The sequence below is a fragment of the Oncorhynchus nerka genome, linkage group LG26 (genome assembly GCF_034236695.1).
Source record: "Oncorhynchus nerka isolate Pitt River linkage group LG26, Oner_Uvic_2.0, whole genome shotgun sequence".
In the NCBI taxonomy this organism is placed as follows: domain Eukaryota; kingdom Metazoa; phylum Chordata; class Actinopteri; order Salmoniformes; family Salmonidae; genus Oncorhynchus; species Oncorhynchus nerka.
Window position 1 is genome coordinate 19,507,895 of NC_088421.1, and position 21,677 is coordinate 19,529,571.

Genomic DNA, 21,677 nt, shown 5'->3' on the forward strand with positions numbered 1-21,677 from the left:
CTGTCCCATAGACTGGCAGCATGCATGCGCCACAGTGACTAACCTCCGTTTATCTCGGTTGGCAAATCTAGACAACTGGTCATTTTACTCAGACATGCATAATTGTACAGCTATTTAAATGTAAGCATAGATTTGTTATGTCCCTCGGTTGTGGTCTTATTCAAGTGTATGTTTGTCATTCTTTCGCTTGTGCTTTTTGCAGCTGTTCCACTGTGTCCACAGGCGTTTTAGGGGGCTTTGGGTTTGTGTGTGCACGCTCATTGCCCCGGTCTTGTAATGGTTTGACAGACCATGTTTTGGTCCCTGTTTAGTCTAGACGCACATCCTGAGCTGATCTGCATGACACTCAGACAACAGTGAACAGATAGTGGCATTTCTCATGTCTGCAGGCAACATGGTATTCCTGACATTTCTTTGGTCCTTTTTTTTGCTTTGTTTTTCAGCCTGGGCTGAGAACGTAGACAAAGAGTTTCCAGACATTGGCAGGGGTTCATGTCCATGTTCAGTCTGGGTGGAATAGTGCCGGCTTTGTGCAGAGATTTGTCAAATGTTTGACCTCTGTAGTGAACTGCAGGCTGCTCGGTACCGATGCTCAGTGATTTTTTTACGGTCCATGGCCACTCTACAGACCATCTGTTCCAGTACATATCCCATACACAGCCTCCAAGGGAGGGGGGAGAGGAACAGTACATATCCCATACCCAGCCTCCGAGGGAGGGGGGAGAGGAACAGTACATATCCCATACCCAGCCTCCGAGGGAGGGGGGAGAGGAACAGTACATATCCCATACCCAGCCTCCGAGGGAGGGGTGAGAGGAACAGTACATATCCCATACCCAGCCTCCGAGGGAGGGGGGAGAGGAACAGTACATATCCCATACCCAGCCTCCGAGGGAGGGGGGAGAGGAACAGTACATATCCCATACCCAGCCTCCGAGGGAGGGGGGGAGAGGAACAGTACATATCCCATACCCAGCCTCCGAGGGAGGGGGGAGAGGAACAGTACATATCCCATACCCAGCCTCCGAGGGAGGGGGGGAGAGGAACAGTACATATCCCATACCCAGCCTCCGAGGGAGGGGGGAGAGGAACAGTACATATCCCATACCCAGCCTCCAAGGGAGGGGGGAGAGGGGAGAGGAACCGTACATATCCCATACCCAGCCTCCGAGGGAGGGGGGAGAGGAACAGTACATATCCCATACCCAGCCTCCAAGGGAGGGGGGAGAGGGGAGAGGCACAGTACATATCCCATACCCAGCCTCCGAGGGAGGGGGGAGAGGAACAGTACATATCCCATACCCAGCCTCCAAGGGAGGGGGGAGAGGAACGGTACATATCCCATACCCAGCCTCCAAGGGAGGGGGGAGAGGAACAGTACATATCCCATACCCAGCCTCCGAGGGAGGGGGGAGAGGAACAGTACATATCCCATACCCAGCCTCCAAGGGAGGGGGGAGAGGGGAGAGGAACAGTACATATCCCATACCCAGCCTCCGAGGGAGGGGGGAGAGGAACAGTACATATCCCATACCCAGTGATCGATCCCCCTTTCCTCTCTCTCCTCTCTTCTTCCCTTTCCTCTCTCTCCTCTCTTCTTCCCTCTCCTCCTTCCCCTCTCTCCCCCCGCTCTCCTCCTTCCCCTCTCCTTCACAGATCAGAGATTGGACATGAACAAGCTAGGCCTCAATGACAGTGACACAGTGAGGGGTCAGATAGTGGGTAAGTACAGCGGTGACCAGCAGGCCACACAGACCACACACTCATGTACATTCACGTAGCACTGTTATCTACCTGAAGTGTTACCACTCCATTATTAGAACCTCAGGCTAACCACAGTTGTTTTTATAATGCTGATAAGACCTCACTAGACCACCACGCATAGAAAGAGAACTAGGAAAGAGAACATGAAACCCTCCCAACACCATGTAGGCTCCCTCCAGTGATTCGTTGGTGTGTAAAGCGTTGAGTGCTGGCCCTGAGCGTGCCGTGCCTCTGACACCAGGCTTGATGAGCGCCTCCCTCTGACGGCCCGCACTTCCATCTGCACCACAGGGCCTGGTGACAGACAGTCACAGCACCACTGACCCACCAACATGGGCACTGAACAGCCTGGGTGGTAGCAGAGAGGACAGGGTTAGCTAGCTACAGTAGACATACAGTCTAGCATTGATATGTGCCCTCCACTCACTTCTTGGGTCCTTTCCAGAACTGGGATTCGGGACTGGTCAGGCCACTGTCAGAGTGCAGACGGCTGGTACTTCTACTTCCAGACACGATCATCTTGTCACGCACAAGAGGATCTGACCATGTGATCCTCTTAAAAATGGATTCCTCATTTAGCCCTAAATAACATCATTACAGTATTGCATTACAGCAATTCACAGTTTTAAAATAGTTCCGTTTTAATCTCTGGTATGAGAGGACATGAACAGAGTGAGATTCTACCACCCAGTCATTCTACTATGTGTATCTGAATGTGTCTGTGTCCAAAGTGAGCCTGCAGTCCAGAGACAGGATAGGCACAGGAGGCCCAGTGGTGGACTGCAGCCGTCTGTTTGACAATGACCTGCCAGACGGGTGAGTACCATACCCACCAGCACACCACAACTCCATTTAACATTTGTCCGTACTGGACAGTGGACCCACTATCACCACATCATACCCTCACAACAGGGCCAGTCTGAGCCTATCATAACCACACTGCCTCACAACCAAAAGTGTTCCAGACAGCATGTGGTGTGGTGTTCCAGACTCCAATCTAAGTAGCCAGAGGCTCTGCTGTTCAGACACTTCACCAGCTTAGCACGACTGACCTCAGCACTGAGCCAATGATGTTGGCTGGGGTTAGGGAGTCTAGTCTGGGGTTGGTGTGTGCCAGAGGAATTGGGTGAGTAGATGGGAGACTGCATCCTATTAGATAACAAGAAGCTCTGTGAGGAATATCTGGGTCATGTTTAGTAGAGGGGGAATGTTTTGAAACAGAGTGAAACAGAAGGTACTACCTGAACTTGGTTGCCCTCAATGTCCACTCACTGCTTTGTACGTGTGTGTGTTTGTATCTACTGCATCCAGCTGGGAGGAGCGGAGGACTGCGTCTGGCCGAATCCAGTACTTGAACCACATCACACGCACCACACAGTGGGAGAGGCCTACAAGGTGAGTCAGCCTGGCCTCAAAGTCTTGATGTAACTTAGTAAATGTAAATCTGTGACACTCAAATTTGTATGATAGGTTTGGTATGATGACATAAGACATAAGGATAGCCAAAACACTGAAGGAGGGAGGTTGGTCGGGTAGGACACTTCTAATCGGGGCGGCAGGGTAGCCTAGTGGTTAGAGCGTTGGACTAGTAACCGGAAGGTTGCAAGTTCAAACCCCCGAGCTGACAAGGTACAAATCTGTCGTTCTGGCCCTGAACAGGCAGTTAACCCGCTGTTCCTAGGCCGTCATTGAAAATAAGAATTTGTTCTTAACTGACTTGCCTGGTTAAATAAAGGTAAAATAAAATAAATAAATAGGATGGGTGGGCCTATATAGCGAATGTCTAGCAACCCGAACTTTAGCATTTTTGCAAATTAGTAACTATTTAGCATATTAGCTCATCCTAACTTTAATTCTTAACTCCTAGCCTAGCTAACATTAGCCGCGTAGTGAGTACACAGACTGGAGCAACAGTCTTACCCACTACCCAGCCTCAAACCCATGGCATGAGGCATGAGTCCCCAAGACCTAGACAGCATTGAATTTGTATTAGGAGACACTGCAGACTATTGAACGGGGCCCTAAGACTCTTGTTGCTCCAGTCTCTCTCTCTCTTTGCTCCCTTATCAGCTCCCTTCCTGTTACTCTGCTCTGTTCTAGGCTGGCCTCAGGCCCCTCACTCAATACTGCTCTGTGTGTGTGTGTGTGCCTGTGTCTATGTCTCTGCCTCACTGACCTCATGATGCTTAAGAAAGCAGGAGCAAGCCAATGTCTAGCCCTAGCATCTAAGCGTATTACAAGCACAGCTAGATATGAAATATGAATAGACACGGGCCTGATTTGAACAAACCTACCATGAAGGATATATTATAACCCACCCTCCCAGTCTGACTGTGATCTCCTCCTGTTCCCTGTCTCTCCCAGGCCTGCGTCGGAGTACTCCAGCCCGGGCCGGCCTCTCAGCTGCATCGTGGATGAGAACACACCCATCCTGAGCACCAACGGGGCCACGCCCACCATTCCGTGTGTCCCGTCCAGCGACCAGCGGGCCCAGGAGAGACGTGTCCGCTCCCAGAGACACAGGAACTACATGAGCAGGACACACCTCCACACACCCCCAGACCTGCCCGAGGGATACGGTTAGTGGAAAGAGGATTCTAACACACAATATGGACACACCGGACGTACACCAACATACACACAATCACACTATAGGACGACCACTTCGGTTCCCACAGCCAGACGAGACTGGAGCATTCTGTATTATGAACATCCTCTATGAGAGACGTGTCTCCTTCTGTTTTAAGACCGGTGTCGTCATTGCAATGCCTCAGTGTTAACTGCCTCCCTCCTCCTCTCTTCAGCCCAACGCTCAGCTGAATCATGCTGCTAATCTGTGTCCCTATTCAGTCCCAACAGCACAGCCACCATGACTCTGCAGCGCAGTATAAGCAGCCTGACAGGCCCCATTTTAAAGAACTAATTGAATCGATCTAGCAGTTAAAGTCTGGCGGCTGCCACTCACTCCTCCCTCTCCTCTCTCCTTCCTCACATGCAGCCCATGGGCGGCTGCTTGATATTCAGACACTGTGTAGTCTTGCTGAGGATTTAGGAGTGCTGGCAAGAGGAGTAAATGACAGCAGCCCAGCCCAGCTCTTCAAGATTAGAAGTGTGCTGTCTCTTTTTGGGCCAGCTCCTCTGAACCACTGTCAGCAGCCCCAGTGGCGGGTCAAGAAGTGTCACTCTGTGTCGAATGCATTGGGTGCATCGGTGCTCGGCGGGGTGAGGGGGGGAGTTATGTACACGTATGTTAGAGAGGCAGGGCGGTGGGTCCTAAGGAATGCCAGAGAAGAGCTTCCAAGCTCATGGAAATATCTCTGTCAAGCTGTGATGAATGAGCTCACCAACACACAGACAACCATCTTCTCCCCCTGTCAGCCTCTGGGATCCAAACTGACTCAATCCCTGCTTTTATCTCCATCTGTGTGATCTCTTTTACGCTTCCACACACACTCGGATCAAGATACGCACACGCACATTGACGCACCAATAACAATCCTCACGGTGGAACAAATGTATAACTAACAGCTTTATTTTCCTTATCATCTACTCACATCTCTCACTCACTCATCTCTCACTCATCTCTCACCCTCTTCCCTCATCTCTCACTCATCTCTCTCTCTCATCTCTCACTCATCTCTCATTCATCCCTCTCTCTCACTCATCTCTCACATGTGTGTACTTGTCTGTAACCATTGCTCTGTACCTCTTATACCTGTATGAGTAGCCATGCTATTGTTCCCCCCTTACAGAGCAGAGGACCACTCAGCAGGGCCAGGTCTACTTCCTCCACACCCAGACAGGAGTCAGCACATGGCACGACCCTCGAGTGCCCAGGTATACCCACCACCACTGTCTGAACACACAGTGCCCAGGTATACCCACCACCACTGTCTGAACACACAGTGCCCAGGTATACCCACCACCGCTGTCTGAACACACAGTGCCCAGGTATACCCACCACCACTGTCTGAACACACAGTGCCCAGGTATACCCACCACCGCTGTCTGAACACACAGTGCCCAGGTATACCCAGCACCACTGTCTGAACACACAGTGCCCAGGTATACCCACCACTACTGTCTGAACACACAGTGCCCAGGTATACCCACCACTACTGTCTGAACACACAGTGCCCATGTATACCCACCACTACTGTCTGAACACACAGTGCCCATGTATACCCACCACTACTGTCTGAACACACAGTGCCCATGTATACCCATCACTACTGTCTGAACACACAGTGCCCAGGTATACCCACCACCACTGTCTGAACACACAGTGCCCAGGTATACCCAGCATCACTGTCTGAACACACAGTGCCCAGGTATACCCACCACTACTGTCTGAACACACAGTGCCCAGGTATACCCACCACCACTGTCTGAACACACAGTGCCCAGGTATACCCACCACCACTGTCTGAACACACAGTGCCCAGGTATACCCAGCACCACTGTCTGAACACACAGTGCCCAGGTATACCCAGCACCACTGTCTGAACACACAGTGCCCAGGTATACCCAGCACCACTGTCTGAATACACAGTGCCCAGGTATACCCACCACTACTGTCTGAACACACAGTGCCCATGTATACCCAGCACCACTGTCTGAACACACAGTGCCCAGGTATACCCAGCACCACTGTCTGAACACACAGTGCCCAGGTATACCCAGCACCACTGTCTGAACACACAGTGCCCAGGTATACCCAGCACCACTGTCTGAACACACAGTGCCCAGGTATACCCAGCACCACTGTCTGAACACACAGTGCCCAGGTATACCCACCACTACTGTCTGAACACACAGTGCCCATGTATACCCAGCACCACTGTCTGAACACACAGTGCCCAGGTATACCCAGCACCACTGTCTGAATACACAGTGCCCAGGTATACCCAGCACCACTGTCTGAACACACAGTGCCCAGGTATACCCACCACCACTGTCTGAACACACAGTGCCCAGGTATACCCACCACCACTGTCTGAACACACAGTGCCCAGGTATACCCACCACCACTGTCTGAACACACAGTGCCCAGGTATACCCAGCACCACTGTCTGAACACACAGTGCCCAGGTATACCCAGCACCACTGTCTGAACACACAGTGCCCAGGTATACCCAGCACCACTGTCTGAATACACAGTGCCCAGGTATACCCAGCACCACTGTCTGAACACACAGTGCCCATGTATACCCACCACCACTGTCTGAACACACAGTGCCCAGGTATACCCAGCACCACTGTCTGAACACACAGTGCCCAGGTATACCCACCACCACTGTCTGAACACACAGTGCCCAGGTATACCCAGCACCACTGTCTGAACACACAGTGCCCATGTATACCCAGCACCACTTCTGAACACATATATACTCTGGAAACTATACCCAGTACACTCATTAAGTATTTCCAACACAAATTATTTGAGGCTGATGACAAAAACATGATGATCTGGGATGCTGTAATGTAGTTTCATGCAGGTTTGGGTGAGGCTGTTGATATACAGCATCACCTACCCCCACCTATGTTTCTTTCATGGGATGGACAATCAGTGGCTAGCTCTCCTCAGGCTTGTCCGGACCCTTCTGTAAATATGCTGCTGGTTACATGCTGACAAGCTACGATAGAGGGCTGGTGTCACAGTCCTTTGTGCTTGCAATGGCAGGATAGTGGGTTCGATTCCCGGGACCACCCGTATGTAAAATGTATACACTCATGACTTTAAGCCGCTTTGGATAAAAGAGTCCACTAAATGGCATGTAAATGTAAACCATAGGGATCTGAGAGGATTCACAGCAGACACCTCTGACACGCCCTCTGCCTCCATGCTCTCAGCACACAGCCTTCAGCGCTACTGTACATGTGGCTCAGAGACGCCACTCACTCAGGCATGTGTGTCTCATGGATTACCACAGGCCCAGAGGAGAACACACATCAACACGTCAGTCTACTGGGAATAGAGTAAATAGAAAGAAAGTCAGTGATTGAAAAATACCTAGATGTTGCCGTTCTCTTGCCCCCGTTGAAATCCGTGTGATAGATTTTTCTTGCACTTGATGCTATCCTCTTGGTCACGCCACACCCTGGTTGTGTGTGCAGCAGATGCTGGGCTGCCAAGCTCCCAGTGCTGAGAGGCTTGATCATTTGGCTGGGCCTCAGTCCGATAACTCACTACCGCTGAAGTGGGGCTGCTGTCATTTCTTAGTTGCTCTCCACAGACAGCTAAAGGAGTCCAGCTGAAAGGATTGCATGGCAGCAATAAGTAATTTAGATGGGAAGAAGAAGAATGGAATAAAAGTGATGTCGTTTAGGAATCTTTTCTCGCCTCTTTGTTTCCCAGTTACCGTCAGCCTTGAGGTCTGCTTCATTCCCTGACTTTGATTGGTCTTACGTCTCATTCTTTGATTATTTTTATTTTCTGCCCTTCACCTCTGACTGGGTTGGGGATTTGTGCTTCCCAGAGACCTGAGTAATGTAAACTGTGAGGAGCTGGGCCCACTGCCCCCTGGCTGGGAGATCAGGAACACAGCCACCGGCCGGGTCTACTTTGTGGACCATAACAACCGCACCACGCAGTTCACAGACCCGCGCCTCTCCGCCAACCTGCATCTAGTCCTTAAGTGAGTATCGGGTTATACCAGCGCCACAAATTAAACATGGTCCAGAGCCTCATAACAGCCCAGATTAAATGAGAAGTAGTTGAGGGAGAACTGTACTGTATGACTGGCTGGCAGTGTGGCTGTGTAACTGTGGTGTTTTGTGTTCTGCAGCCCAAGCCCCAATGGTTCCCGCAGCGGCATCGAAATTCAGAACAGTCCGATCAGGTGAGGCCCTCTATTTCCCCCCTCTATTCTGTGGCCGACCTCTATTTCTCCAACACTTGGTTCTGGAGAGACAGAACAGACTGCACACAGACAGACACACACAGATACACACACAGACATATTGACTCCCCCACACAGGATGTTTTACAGGGGAGTCCAGTACCAAGGTGTGTTAAACACCTGTTGGGGTTCAGCTATCAGAGCAGCCTTTCTCCTGTGCACACACACTCCCACACACAACCTCACCCATCCAGACACACACACACTGCACGCACAAGGCTGCATTCCACCGCCCGGCAGCGGTTTTGATCATGCAGGGGTTTTAGCACACAATCCGTCACAAAGCTTGTTTTGGCTCAACATCAGATAGAAATGTGGAAACCAAGACTGATGTGTCTGTGGCTGAGGAGCGTCTTACGTCAAGGAAACGGAGCATAAATTTGATGTCTGAGTCAATGAATGAATTGTGTGTGTGCGTGAAAGTGTGTTTTGGTGTGTGTGTGCTGGTGCGTGCCTGTGTGTGCAGTGTTCGTCAGTGCATGCGCTTCAGAACTTTTCCTCGCAGCTGTTCAAACACGGCCCATGTAACGATAGCTGCAGCATTACCCACAGTGCAGTGTAAAGGTGGAGCAGAGTATGGGCGGCTTCGGTGGGCCTCCTCCGTCTGACCTCATTCCTGCTCCGTGCCGGGAGAGGCGGAATGCACCGATGAAAAGATCTGGTGTTATTTTCCCCTGTTCTGACAGATCAAAGAACTTGTTTGGGACTTTGGTGCTTTTTCTGCGGTCCTCTGAAAGTCATATAAAATCCCAGGCTGGCACGCCATGTATGTTTGTAATGCAGGAATCTTGTCTTAAGCACAATAATGTCCAGATGTGTGAAAAGCAGTGCACAGTGTTTCTTCTCTTTAAAAAGCACTGATCCGATTATTATTTCACTTTAAAGTTGGGAATTAGAGTTTTCTAGGTTATTGATGTCTTTGTTTGAGAGGAATAATTGTATTGAAATGGAAGGTGTTTAACCTGAGCCAAGAGCGTGTCTGTGGCCATTAGAATGATGTACGATGAGCCCTGGGTCCAACCACATACCTTCCCTGGGTTCTGCTTTAAAGGGAGAAACCCTTGGCTTTGTCTTGGAGAACCTAAGGCTGCATTTACACATGCAACCCAATTCAGATTTTTTTCCCACTAGTTGCTAGTGACTAATCACATCAGATCTTTTTCAGAGCTGATCTGATTGGTCAAAAGACCAATGAATGAAAAACATATCAGAATTAGGCTGCCTGTGTTAACGCAGCCAACAGGATCTCTAGGTGTGCACTAATGTAACACACATTGGATGGTGGCTCAGAGGTTTGGAGTGTGCAGTCTGCTGGTTAGCAGAGGGCTCATGGGCCTGAGCCAGTCTGACTGGATCATCCTATCTGAGAATACCTTCTCTGATTTTGTCCCCTCACGGACCTCTGTGGAGCAGAGAAGCTGGACTCTGGCTGAGACGAGGGGTGGGAGTGACATTCCAACCAGCGACAAACCTCTGGAAAAGAAATCAGAAGGCCGGCGTGGTTTTCCATCAAGACATCTGCCTTTTATCAAGGAAAACGATTTCAGAAATTCTCACCCCTCATGCTGTCATCCCAAGAAAATGTTTGATATATACGTGTCCTTCAAGGTTATAGTTTATTACCCCTTTTATTTGCTAAAGACATTGCCTCAGCGGGCCACAATACGTTTTTGGTTAGACTCACCCTGTTATGTTGCAATCTCCTGACTCTAAGCCTGGTCACTGGACAATAGGTAACAAAATCCTTGTTGGGCCTCAGATCTTCCCTCTGAACTCTGGCATGAACACTCAGAGGATCAGTTCCCAGGGGTCTAGTGTTTTCTAGCTTTACACTGAGTTCACTGTATTACTGTCTGAGCTTCAGCAGGTAACACACCACGCCATCTTACTCTCTTAAAACAAGTTAGAAATAGAGAGAATGCGCACTAGGCTGTGTGTGTGTGTGTGTGGCGGGGCAGGAATGTTTGATTTATGAGTGAAACTGGAGGGAGTGCTGCTCTGTGGCTCAGTACCTCCCCTCTCTCTGTCTGAGTCTTCCTCTCTGTTTGAGTGCTGTCCGGAGGCAGCCCTTCCTACCTCCACCCTCCCCAACTTTCCCTCGCTCCCTCTGAGTCTAGTCTGCAGGAAATAAAGGGATTGAGGAGGAGGACTGGAGTGCCCTATGGGGCCCTGCTGCTCTCCGGGATCGCAGGAAGTGGCCAGCTCAGCTCAGCTAGACGAGGCCAAAGACAGTGGGAGTCTAGAGCAGTCAGTCCTTAGAATAAGCTGTCACTGTGTATTATGGTGTGTGGATATAAAGATCAGGATGGCTGCTACATGACTGTCTATTACTCCTGCTCAGTGTATGACCCTCCAAACAAATCTTTTTGAGAGCTAGGATTGTGTATTTGCCATATTTAATGACTTTTTTACCTAATAAAAGGTTGTCTGGTTTTGTATAGTACAGTGAATGGCAGGTGTTTGGTAGGTGTCCCAGACAGAAATAGATTTTCAGAGTTGTTAAAAATGATTTCAGTGGTTTTGTCCTATCCAATATTATATGATCCTGTACTTTTTGGGCCTATGTACATCTATTTAGCCAGGATGGGTTGTTGCTCCATGATTCTCCTGTCACAGCCTCTCTGCTTACCCTCTCTCACACTTCCCACATACATAAGGCGTCAGCATGCTTCATTTCGGCCTGGCAGCTAGCCGTAGTCAGCTAGGCGAACCGAACGAGTGTGCTGGCCTTCGCTTGAAAGCAGTAATGGTACTGTTTGTCAATTTTGAGACGCCGTAGCCAGTATACACTTCCTCCAAATAGTTACAATTAATTTACGGTACCTCAAGAAATCTGTCATTCATTTAGATGTTTTTGCCGAGGAAATCTTAGCGCAATTCTTCACCTAACTAAGATGTTTGGTGCAGTAATATTTCTAAATGAAAAGACGTGCATGAAAACGAGTCATCTCTGGTTGAATGACAACAAAGACTTTACTGAAGAATCCCTACTGTTGACCAATCACAGACAAAGGGGTGTAGACTTCGGCAAGAAAAAATGTTGTGTGCCCGAACAAGAGAAGAAGAAGACTAACCAAAGTCCAAAACGTCACAAAATGCTGTCATAATATATGCATACGATCTTCTGAACTTTTCCGTCTGGGAAGCATGCAGATGTCTTCACAAACTCTGCCCCTCACTTTCTCTCTCACTCACACACACACAACTCTTTGTGGCCGGCTATACAGCCTGGTGTTTATGACCCTGCTCAGGGGGTGAGTGTGCCCACTACGCCCCACTAAAGTGCAAAAGGCCAGCATGCAAATAATCCTCCAGCTCTGGCTCCATAAAGGGCCTTTTGATTCTGTGTGTCTGTGTGTGATGGTGTTTTTGTTTCTGAGCAGAAGAGCCTTCTACCACCAGTGCCGTGGTTCAGAAGTTCACTCATGCCAGAGATTTGGGCAGAAGTGAAGAACCTCGTTCACTACCAGCACAGATCATACTCATAGCCTGTCTTTTGATTTGGAGGTTAACCGCTCTACACTGATGTGTTATCACAGTTACAGCCACCCACTGAGGTGGTCGTCTTAGCTGTTAGGGACCCTACACAACTTGGTTGATCATTTATTGGTTTCTTATAGTCAGCAATGAAGGAACTTGCATTGAAATGTCACTCCTGTTAATAAACAAATAAAGAACCTTTCTGAACAATTTAAGATGAAGACATGAGGTCTATGGACACCCTCATTGAACCCTCACTGCTCAGTGCAGAATGAGACCGACACTGAATCTATTTGCAGATGTCTCTTGCTGTGGCCAAATTTAGCCCCCCCCTGTAGAACTGTCTATTTTCTCTCGGTCTGTGCCGTGCTGTCTCTCTCTGTGAGACCATCTTGGGGCCAGGTGGGGAGGGGAGGTGGAATGGCACACACCTGTGAGCTGGCAGAGCCCAGCACGGCAGGGGCCCACGGAGTTGCCCACGGGGAGCGTACGACAGAGCCGTTTGTATGGAGAGCCTGGCGGGACGTGGAGGAAGGGTCACTGGCTGCACCTCAGACAGACAATGTGGCACCTACGGACACATCACACCACCCTCTGGCTCTGCCGCCTCATGTGTGCTTGTTCAGAAATACCACCTCCACCTATGCCTGTGGGCATATGGCAGCTTGTTTGACTTGATGTGCTTCCCAGGTGACCTCGGTGCGTTTACCTCTCGTTCTCCAGTCAGCAAAAGGAGGGAGGCAGAATTCCTGCCTGGCTTTATTTGGAGTTGTTAGGGTTTCTGGGTTTTAGTTTTTTTGTGGTGTTTTATTTTTGTGTACCTGTACGTGTTGTTACGACCCCAAGTCTCAGCAATGATCTTTCCCTCTCCGTCTCTTTCTCTTTTTCTCCATCCCCAGCCGTCAGATCCAGCTAAAGGAGCAGGCCCAGCAGGCACTGGTGTCTCCAGGTAATCTGCCGGAGGAGGCCGAGTGCCTCACGGTGCCCAAGTACAAGAGGGACCTGGTGCAGAAGCTGAAGATCCTCCGCCAGGAGCTGTCCCAGCAGCAGCCCCAGGCAGGCCACTGCCGCATAGAGGTGTCCCGCGAGGAGATCTTTGAGGTGAGACCGTCAAATTAGTGTTATTCCCTCAGTTCTTGAACACAACCAGCATTATTGACTCTTTAGTCAACCTCTTCAGTAATACTAATTATCTCGATCCTGAAGGAAAGCATCAACTCTGGACATTTTCCTCACTCTCATTTGCACTTGTAAAAGTTTATTATACCAGATATTTTACCTCACTTTCAAACCTCAGGCAATGGTTTTCCCATCCTCTACTTCCCTCTCCTCTCAAGGTCGTTGCTCGTCATGTTTCTGCCACGGCGTTATCCACCATGCTATTATCTATGATGTGTGAAGAGAGTATGTTCATATCCAAAGCAGACCTCGTATTTGAAATGAGATGCTTTTGTGAAGTGCACTCCTCAGTGGGGGAGGTTCTCTAGTTTGGGAGGTGTGGAGCCTCAGAGCAACAACACCTGCAACAGACTACATGACCCTCGTAAAATATGTGATGGAATGTGCTGGAACAGCTTTGTCTGTTAATCTGAAGGAAGACGTTTTTGTTGGCTGATCTCAACACGAAAGGGAGATGGGGGTGGATTTTAAGGCTAGACATAACTTCATTGCTTTTCTGGACACGCCGAGCTGTTAGAAATACGACTGTGTGGGCAAGTGTCAGCTGGTGGACTGTCAAGCTGTCTCAGTGTGTACATTCTATTGAAGATAAGAGGACTTATTTCTCTGGTGTCACCGCTGACACATCCTCAGTGTAACTGGAGGGCACGGTGGACCAGCTCTGGGGGGAAAGCGGTGTTATTGTTCCACTCTTCTGTTCTGTCTTTTTACTATTATTCTCCCAATCCACTTTTAATGAGACTGTCCCTGACACAATGTGCTGGACATTGTGGGCATGTGTCTCCAGCTCTCGGCATGTGGGGTGAACGCACCAACCCAGAGTGGGGTGTAATGATCCCAGACTCTGAGTACCAGGGGGAAAGTTTGTTACTAAAACACTGCTGTCTAATGTTCTACAGAAGCCCCATCTGGTGAGGAACGTGGGGTGTTTCTCATCACTGTTTCAGGACAGTTCCTTATTTTCTTTGTTTTTTGTCTTCAGCTTGAAGCAACTTGGAATTGCACAGGTCTTTGGTCATTGGTTTGCATGTTTAGGACAGGCAGACAGGCCAGGCTTGGCCAGACTCATGCTCTGCATTCCTACGCCGTTTCCCATGAGCCACTGAGACTGGGATAGTGGCGATGGGAGGGGTTGAGGGGGCATTAGTGAGTCTCACGGGATCTCTTGCTGGAATGTGTCGCGCTGGGGAATGACCTCTTATCACCCCCACCTCCTGATAATGCGCTTTGATTAAGGGTGGACTGGACACTCAGGTTACTTTCGCAGGGGAGGAGAGGGCGTACATCATTGCTAGGCAGGTAGGGGCCAGCCAGGCTGGTCCTAAATGACAGAGCACAGGAATGTTTATTCTCTGGCTCGGTCCCCAGAGCCTGCATCACTCACACACAGACGTTACAGTGCAGATAGATGCATCCCTCTGGCCACAGACCCTGGACTGCACAGTATTTACCAGATGGTCTCTGATGGAAGTACTCAGTAAGTTTGGGGGTGCAGTCCTCCATCCCAGTCCCGTTCGTTACAAAGTTGTATCTCTTTATGTGTTACAGGAGTCTTACCGCCAGGTGATGAAGATGAGGCCGAAGGACCTGTGGAAGAGACTGATGGTGAAGTTTAAAGGGGAGGAGGGGCTGGACTACGGAGGAGTGGCCAGGTAGGAATCCACATTAAAGCATGAGGGAAAAAACTAAGTTATGCTCAATATGCATCATCATGGAACAAAGAAGATTTCTATTGTGTGTTAGAGAAGTAAATGCACCAGGTCTGGAACCAACAGGACCTGAACAGCTTCTACACAAAGACATTAGACTGCTAACTAGTTAACCAAATAGCTACCCGGACTATCTGCATTGACCCTCTTTGCACCAACTCTTTTGACTCAAGCATATAGCCAAGTTATCTCATTGTGTATTTATTCCTCGTGTTATTATATGTTCTATATTCTTCTCTCTCCGTTGTTGGGAAGGGCCCATCAGTAAGCATTTCACTGTTAGTCTACACCTGTTGTTGGGAAGGGCCCATCAGTAAGCATTTCACTGTTAGTCTACACCTGTTGTTGGGAAGGGCCCATCAGTAAGCATTTCACTGTTAGTCTACACCTGTTGTTGGGAAGGGCCCATCAGTAAGCATTTCACTGTTAGTCTACACCTGTTGTTGGGAAGGGCCCATCAGTAAGCATTTCACTGTTAGTCTACACCTGTTGTTGGGAAGGGCCCATCAGTAAGCATTTCACTGTTAGTCTACACCTGTTGTTGGGAAGGGCCCATCAGTAAGCATTTCACTGTTAGTCTACACCTGTTGTTGGGAAGGGCCCATCAGTAAGCATTTCACTGTTAGTCTACACCTGTTGTTGGGAAGGGCCCATCAGTAAGCATTTCACTGTTAGTCTACACCGGTTGTTTAGGAAGTATGTGACAATTTGATTTGATTTTGATTTGAATGCCACCATCTGCTGAAACAAGGTTGGCCCCCAAGGGGTAATATGGATTTAAAGCACCTAATCTGAGAATTATACTTCTGCTTTTTAAATTGCCATGGAGTATTCACTTTCTGAAATTGATGTTCCCTGCATTGAAAAAATATTTAATGGATCAAGAGATTTAACAATGGATGTTCTCATCGTCTGTCTCTCTTTATCTGTCCCTCTCTGTGTCTCCTGTGTGTGCAGGGAGTGGCTGTATCTGCTGTCCCATGAGATGCTGAATCCGTACTACGGCCTGTTCCAGTACTCCCGCGATGACATCTACACCCTGCAGATTAACCCCGACTCGGCCGTCAACCCGGTGAGTCAGAGGCCCGGACGCCGCCACCAGCCCGCCCCGCTGTGATGTGAAAGACCAGGTCACACGGACCACTCATCTGCTCTAGTCTTGCACAATCTCTGTCTCTCCTCTGCCTGTTTATTTGTTTGGCCTTCCATTTCCCTATCAGCTGTTCTCATGCTAGATGCTAGATCTCCTGGAGACTGGTGATGAATTAGGCAACTATTTAATTGCTGTGTTGAGACTCTTTACTGCCTCTATAGCATTTGGTTGTTAAATCCATCATAAGGGAAATCGTTTAGATGCTGCTGCTCACCTTTTGAGTCCTAACCTTTGGATTACGCACTGCAATAAATTCCCAGCTGTAAGAATAGCAGGTATTTATTATTTACCAAGGGCCCAATCCTAACTTAAGACATGCGTGAGGAAATCTGAGCTATAGCGCAAATCTCCCATCGACATCAATGCATGACTTAAGAAAACATTTGAGTTGCATGTTAAGTTAGGATTCTGCCTTGAGTTGCTCAATCTTGGTAGTTCTCTGAAGACTGGGAAATGCCATGCTAAATGGATGTACTATGAAGTGTTTAAGAGGACTAAAGGTGTTTCTTTCCCCCTCCCCAGGAGCACCTGTCCTACTTCCACTTTGTGGGTCGTATTATGGGCATGGCGGTGTTCCACGGCCACTACATAGACGGGGGCTTCACCCTGCCCTTCTACAAACAGCTGCTGGGGAAACCCATCACCCTGGACGACATGGAGTCAGTGGACCCAGACCTCCACAACAGCCTGGTCTGGATCCTGTGAGTAGGAAGGAAATGGGAACAACATCCTCACACAGACCAAGATGCGCACACAGAGATTAACATGGTTTTTAATGACAATAGTTTGTAATGGCTCATTTTAATTCATCGGGTAATAATTTGGTGTATGTGAACTATAACATCTACTGGTGTACTTTTTTTTTTAAACACTCATGATCAGCTACACATGATGAGCTCTTCAACTGAACTTTGATCCATACATACATTAACATTCCCCCTCCCCCAGCACCATCTCTAACTCCCCTGTCCGTCTCTCTCACCTCTCAGGGACAATGACATCACAGGCGTGTTGGACCACACCTTCTGTGTGGAGCACAATGCCTACGGGGAGATCATCCAGCACGAACTCAAACCCAATGGCAAAATCATCCAGGTCACCCAGGACACCAAGAAGGAGTATGTCAGGTGAGTACTCCTCCACCAACCCCTCCTCACCACACAGGAAGAGAGTTGGTCTAGCAGTCGATAGTCAAGCCCAGCAGGGAGGAGATACTGTTTGGATTTCAAATGAGCTTAGCTGCAAGTGACCAGCCACAGTTAACTGACCTAGGATCAGGGAGTAATGTACATGTGAAAGGCTTTGCTATACCCCTCAAAGAGGCTCAGAATCATGGCTTTGCCTTCACGTTCCAGTATGAATCTCTCCCTCGTTCCCTACAGGCTGTATGTGAACTGGCGTTTCCTGCGAGGCATCGAGGCTCAGTTCCTGGCCCTGCAGAAGGGCTTCAACGAGGTCATCTCACAGCACCTCCTCAAGGCCTTCGACGAGAAAGAGCTGGAGGTATGAATGAGACACATCCCCTAGACTAGCAGTACTTACCTTCACTGTCCATCCTTTACAAAGGACTGCATTCTCCCAGACATCAGCATTTTCCCCATCCATTACCTCCCTTAAGTTTCCCTTTGTCTTTCATTTCACATTCTCTCCCTCTCTCCACCTCAGCTCATAGTGTGTGGACTGGGTAAGATCGACATCAACGACTGGAAGTCCAACACGCGGCTGAAGCACTGCACCCCTGACACCAACATCGTCAAGTGGTTCTGGAAGGCCGTGGAGTCGTACGATGAGGAGCGCCGGGCCAGGTTGCTGCAGTTTGTCACCGGCTCCTCCAGGGTCCCCCTGCAAGGCTTCAAAGCCCTCCAAGGTACCCTCACAACACTCACCCTCCTGGGACATGTACAGCAGCTACGTAGTTAGGTTCTCAGTGTTTCACTGCTTCACTGGGAGAGTTGCTAGCTAGCCCTTGTCCACCCCTTAAAGGCATGTAATATTGATTGTTATGATGGCTTATAACATTTGTTATGACAGCGTAACGAATGTTTATGCCAGAGGGAGATGGGTGAGGGTTGTTTGTATTATACTCTACTGTACCCCGAGGCAGCTCAGCAGGCCTCAGAGTGTGTTGTTGTTGTTGCCTGAGCTGAACCCTCTGTGCTGAGCAGAGTCCAGTAGTTCAGTGAGTACAGTCTGTCAGACAGGATGCCCAGAGAGCACCCAGGCGTGCGGAACACACTCTGATCCACTGCTCTTCCTGTCTGACATGCCGCATCACTCTGCTCTTCCATGTTACATAACAGGACCATCGCTGCTGCTGGTCTAAATACCAAGGTCCGCGCAGGCCAATGACAACATACACAAACCCAGTGCTCTTAGTGCCCACACTTGGCGCCGCAGAGTGCTGAGAAAGCTGTCCAGTACAGTACTGTCTTTTGTGTGTGAGTGAAGTGTGCTCTGCCGTTGTGCTTCACAGTAACTGTTGATATGTTACAGGTGCTGCAGGCCCACGACTCTTCACCATCCACCAGATCGATGCCAGCTCCAACAACCTGCCCAAAGCCCACACCTGGTGAGTGTCTGCCTGCTCTGACCCTGCAGCTTGCCCTTCAGGAGCAATGTTTGCCTTTGTCAAAGCTGGGAAGGGCACTTTGATATGTCAACATCATGCTTAAGTTTAGGTTTCCACCCATGTGTCTGTTAACCATGAACATAGAGAGGTCCTAATACCAAAGGCTCAGGCTCAAGTCTCTCGTGCCCTCTGTTTGTTCAGCTTCAACCGGATCGACATTCCTCCCTACGAGAACTATGACAAGCTGTATGACAAGCTGCTCACTGCTATCGAGGAGACGTGTGGCTTTGCTGTGGAGTGAGACGCTGCTGACGCAGGGGTCGGCAGGAACAAGGAGTGGAGGAACTCGACATTGTCAGACCCCACCATCCAGTTCACCCAGGGGAAGGGGGCGTCTGGGGTCCAGTGGCCCAAGGACTCTCTCGCCTACAATAGGGACATAGTGGCCAGGCCAGGGGGGGGCAGAGGAGACCTGAGCGAGCAGTCTCGTCTGTCATGGGGTTCTCCACCCCCACCCCCCCTTTTAAAAAATAACATTTTCAGCTGCTAATAACTCAGACTATTTACTAACTTGTGGAACTTTAAAAATGGCTGGCTCTTCCTTTTTTTAATAAGTTTAGTTTTAGCATTATAAAAAATAGTCAGTATTCCATGTAGCTACTTACCATCTTACCAAGCAGAACATGAAGTCCACAACAAAACATTGGCCACATAAACAAGACTGGTATCACTGGTTTGATGGAGTACATTGTTACCCACGGTTACCAACAACACTGAATGGTGCTTGGTTTGTTTGGAGGCAGGGACTGAAGGGAGCATGAAGGCTCCTTAGCACCCCCTGGTGACTGAGTCCTCTTCTACCACGAGGACTCTTGGGGCATCTATCTTCACTCAGAGGCTGGATTTTGGAGCACATGTTCAGAACTTGGCCTTATGGAGAAAGACATGCAGGGCCCCATTGTCAACGACCCTGTCCAAAGAAAGTGGGCTGGTTTTCAGCGCTCCGTTCCCAGAAACCAGTGTCACACGTCTGACATGTAAAGCTTGTTTGGAAATAAATAGCTTGAATGGTGTTATTTTTATATAATGGGAAAATGAAAAATAAACACTAAAATGATATGTAATATATATAATTTATTTCTGTTATATTTCAGAAAGCTTTTGCCATTATTCCATATTTGTTTTTGAAAATATGAAGTGTTGCTGTTTAAAGCTTGAAAGAAGTACACTTAGATTACTGTGGGTGAAATCTTTACATAGCCTCTTTCCTACACAGTAAGTAGAGAGGTGGTCTTAATGGTGGGTTGTCTTTAATACACACAGTCCTGAGTGCCATAATACTTTTAACTGAATCTTTTCAACTATTTAGATATTAACCTGACCCTTTAAATTCCAGTGTATGTATGATGAGTTCCATAGACCTTTCTCATGATTTTCATGATTGTTTCTACCATGGTGATCTGCTCTGTCCCCACAAAAGAATGGCTAAGAGTCCCTGCTACCCTGATGCATTTTGTTATGTGAAGATTACACACATCTTTTGTAAGTGCTACTCTTGTCATTCTGGCAAATAACTACTACTACCTTCCGGTTATGGTCTTCTGGTGCTAAATAAGATAGCAGTTTGCTCATTTCTTTCAAGATATTGGCAACCAGTCTTATACCTTGGGCTGAGATGGGAGCATAGCAAACTACATACAAAAAACGTCACTCAGACCTCAAGCCACATTCTCAGGAGATGTCATATTAGTTGTTGTATTATTTGGGAGCTGACATGGTCAAACCCTTTCCTCTGTAATGGTTGAATGTCTTATACAGTACATTAGGTTGAGTGGCTATAAAGTCTACATTTGTCATATGTATTGTAACCCAACAGTAGACATTATCATGTGATTTTTGGGTTTCTATATCTCCATTTTGGCTATAAATGAAATCTGAATGAATGAGATGAACCTGCTAATTCTACTCACCTGAACCTAGCTCTACAAGTATGGGTTTGGGGGAGAACATATTTATTTTCTACTCATTCAAACAAATTGTTGAATGTTTTCTTATTTTTTTAATGGCTGCCTGTCTAGCGATCTATGACCATGGACTGTTCTTAAAGTTAGCATACATTGAAAATTAATTGCTCATCTTTTTCTTTTATAGAGGTGTATGCAAAGTGACGTGTCCTCAGATGGTGCTTTGTACAGTGATAGGATATTGTTCATTAATGTGGATCACACAACCTGTAATTTATCTTTAACTTAAGTTTTTTTTTTTTTTTTTTTTTTTTTACACGTACAGAACTATTTGTCGCCGTATGTACTAGGTGACTTCTATCTATTTACCAGATAGGTCATGGACTGATTGATTTTATATCTAAACATATTCATTTACTTTAAGTGGCACAAAAAGATCGCTTGACAGTCTGTTTCTTACACAATCTCTCTGCATTACTCCATAGCTGCCTCCCTGAAGAATGGAACTTTTTATTAACAAGTCAAATTTGAGATGCAGCTTTTTGTTGCTTAATTTTTTTTTGCATGATCCACGAGCAGGACTATATCTCTTATAGCTGACTGATGCAATTAGATGTACTTAACACTCATTTTTGTAAGAGTATTTTATTTTTGTGTGTCATTTAGGTCTAATTAAACTTGCCTTTGTCAGATGATATGAGGCACCTTGAATGTGGCTGTGCCTTGTCTTTTGTCTGTATGTGAGAGGTTTTGGGGGGCTTTCAAAGGATTTGGGCTGAATTTCGCTATTGTGAAGACAATAGCGGTATTTTGGGTTGCATCTGATATAACTCCACAAATCAAATGTTATTGGTCGAATACCCATGCCAACTGTAAAGTTTGGTGGGGGAGGAATAATGGTTTGGGCTAGGCCCCTTAGTTCCAGTGAAGGGAAATCTTAACGCTTCAGCATACAAT

The 21,677-nt window shown here is 48.1% G+C and overlaps 1 protein-coding gene across 2 annotated transcripts in view; it reads left to right on the top strand.

The window, feature by feature from the left end:
- Positions 1-21,431, top strand: part of LOC115110640 (E3 ubiquitin-protein ligase SMURF2) — a 61,485-nt gene extending 40,054 nt beyond the window's left edge. For both annotated transcript variants that reach the window (XM_065010219.1, XM_065010220.1), the window contains 16 exons: positions 1,657-1,722; positions 2,496-2,580; positions 3,076-3,159; positions 4,129-4,343; positions 5,517-5,601; positions 8,244-8,402; positions 8,553-8,606; positions 13,046-13,247; positions 14,874-14,977; positions 15,992-16,106; positions 16,710-16,888; positions 17,177-17,314; positions 17,570-17,690; positions 17,853-18,054; positions 18,681-18,756; positions 18,958-21,431. In XM_065010219.1, the coding sequence (XP_064866291.1) occupies positions 1,657-1,722; positions 2,496-2,580; positions 3,076-3,159; positions 4,129-4,343; positions 5,517-5,601; positions 8,244-8,402; positions 8,553-8,606; positions 13,046-13,247; positions 14,874-14,977; positions 15,992-16,106; positions 16,710-16,888; positions 17,177-17,314; positions 17,570-17,690; positions 17,853-18,054; positions 18,681-18,756; positions 18,958-19,057 (1,985 nt within the window). In that variant the 3' untranslated portion in view covers positions 19,058-21,431. The remainder of the gene's footprint in view (positions 1-1,656; positions 1,723-2,495; positions 2,581-3,075; positions 3,160-4,128; positions 4,344-5,516; positions 5,602-8,243; positions 8,403-8,552; positions 8,607-13,045; positions 13,248-14,873; positions 14,978-15,991; positions 16,107-16,709; positions 16,889-17,176; positions 17,315-17,569; positions 17,691-17,852; positions 18,055-18,680; positions 18,757-18,957) is intronic.
- The last annotated feature ends 246 nt before the right edge of the window (positions 21,432-21,677 follow it).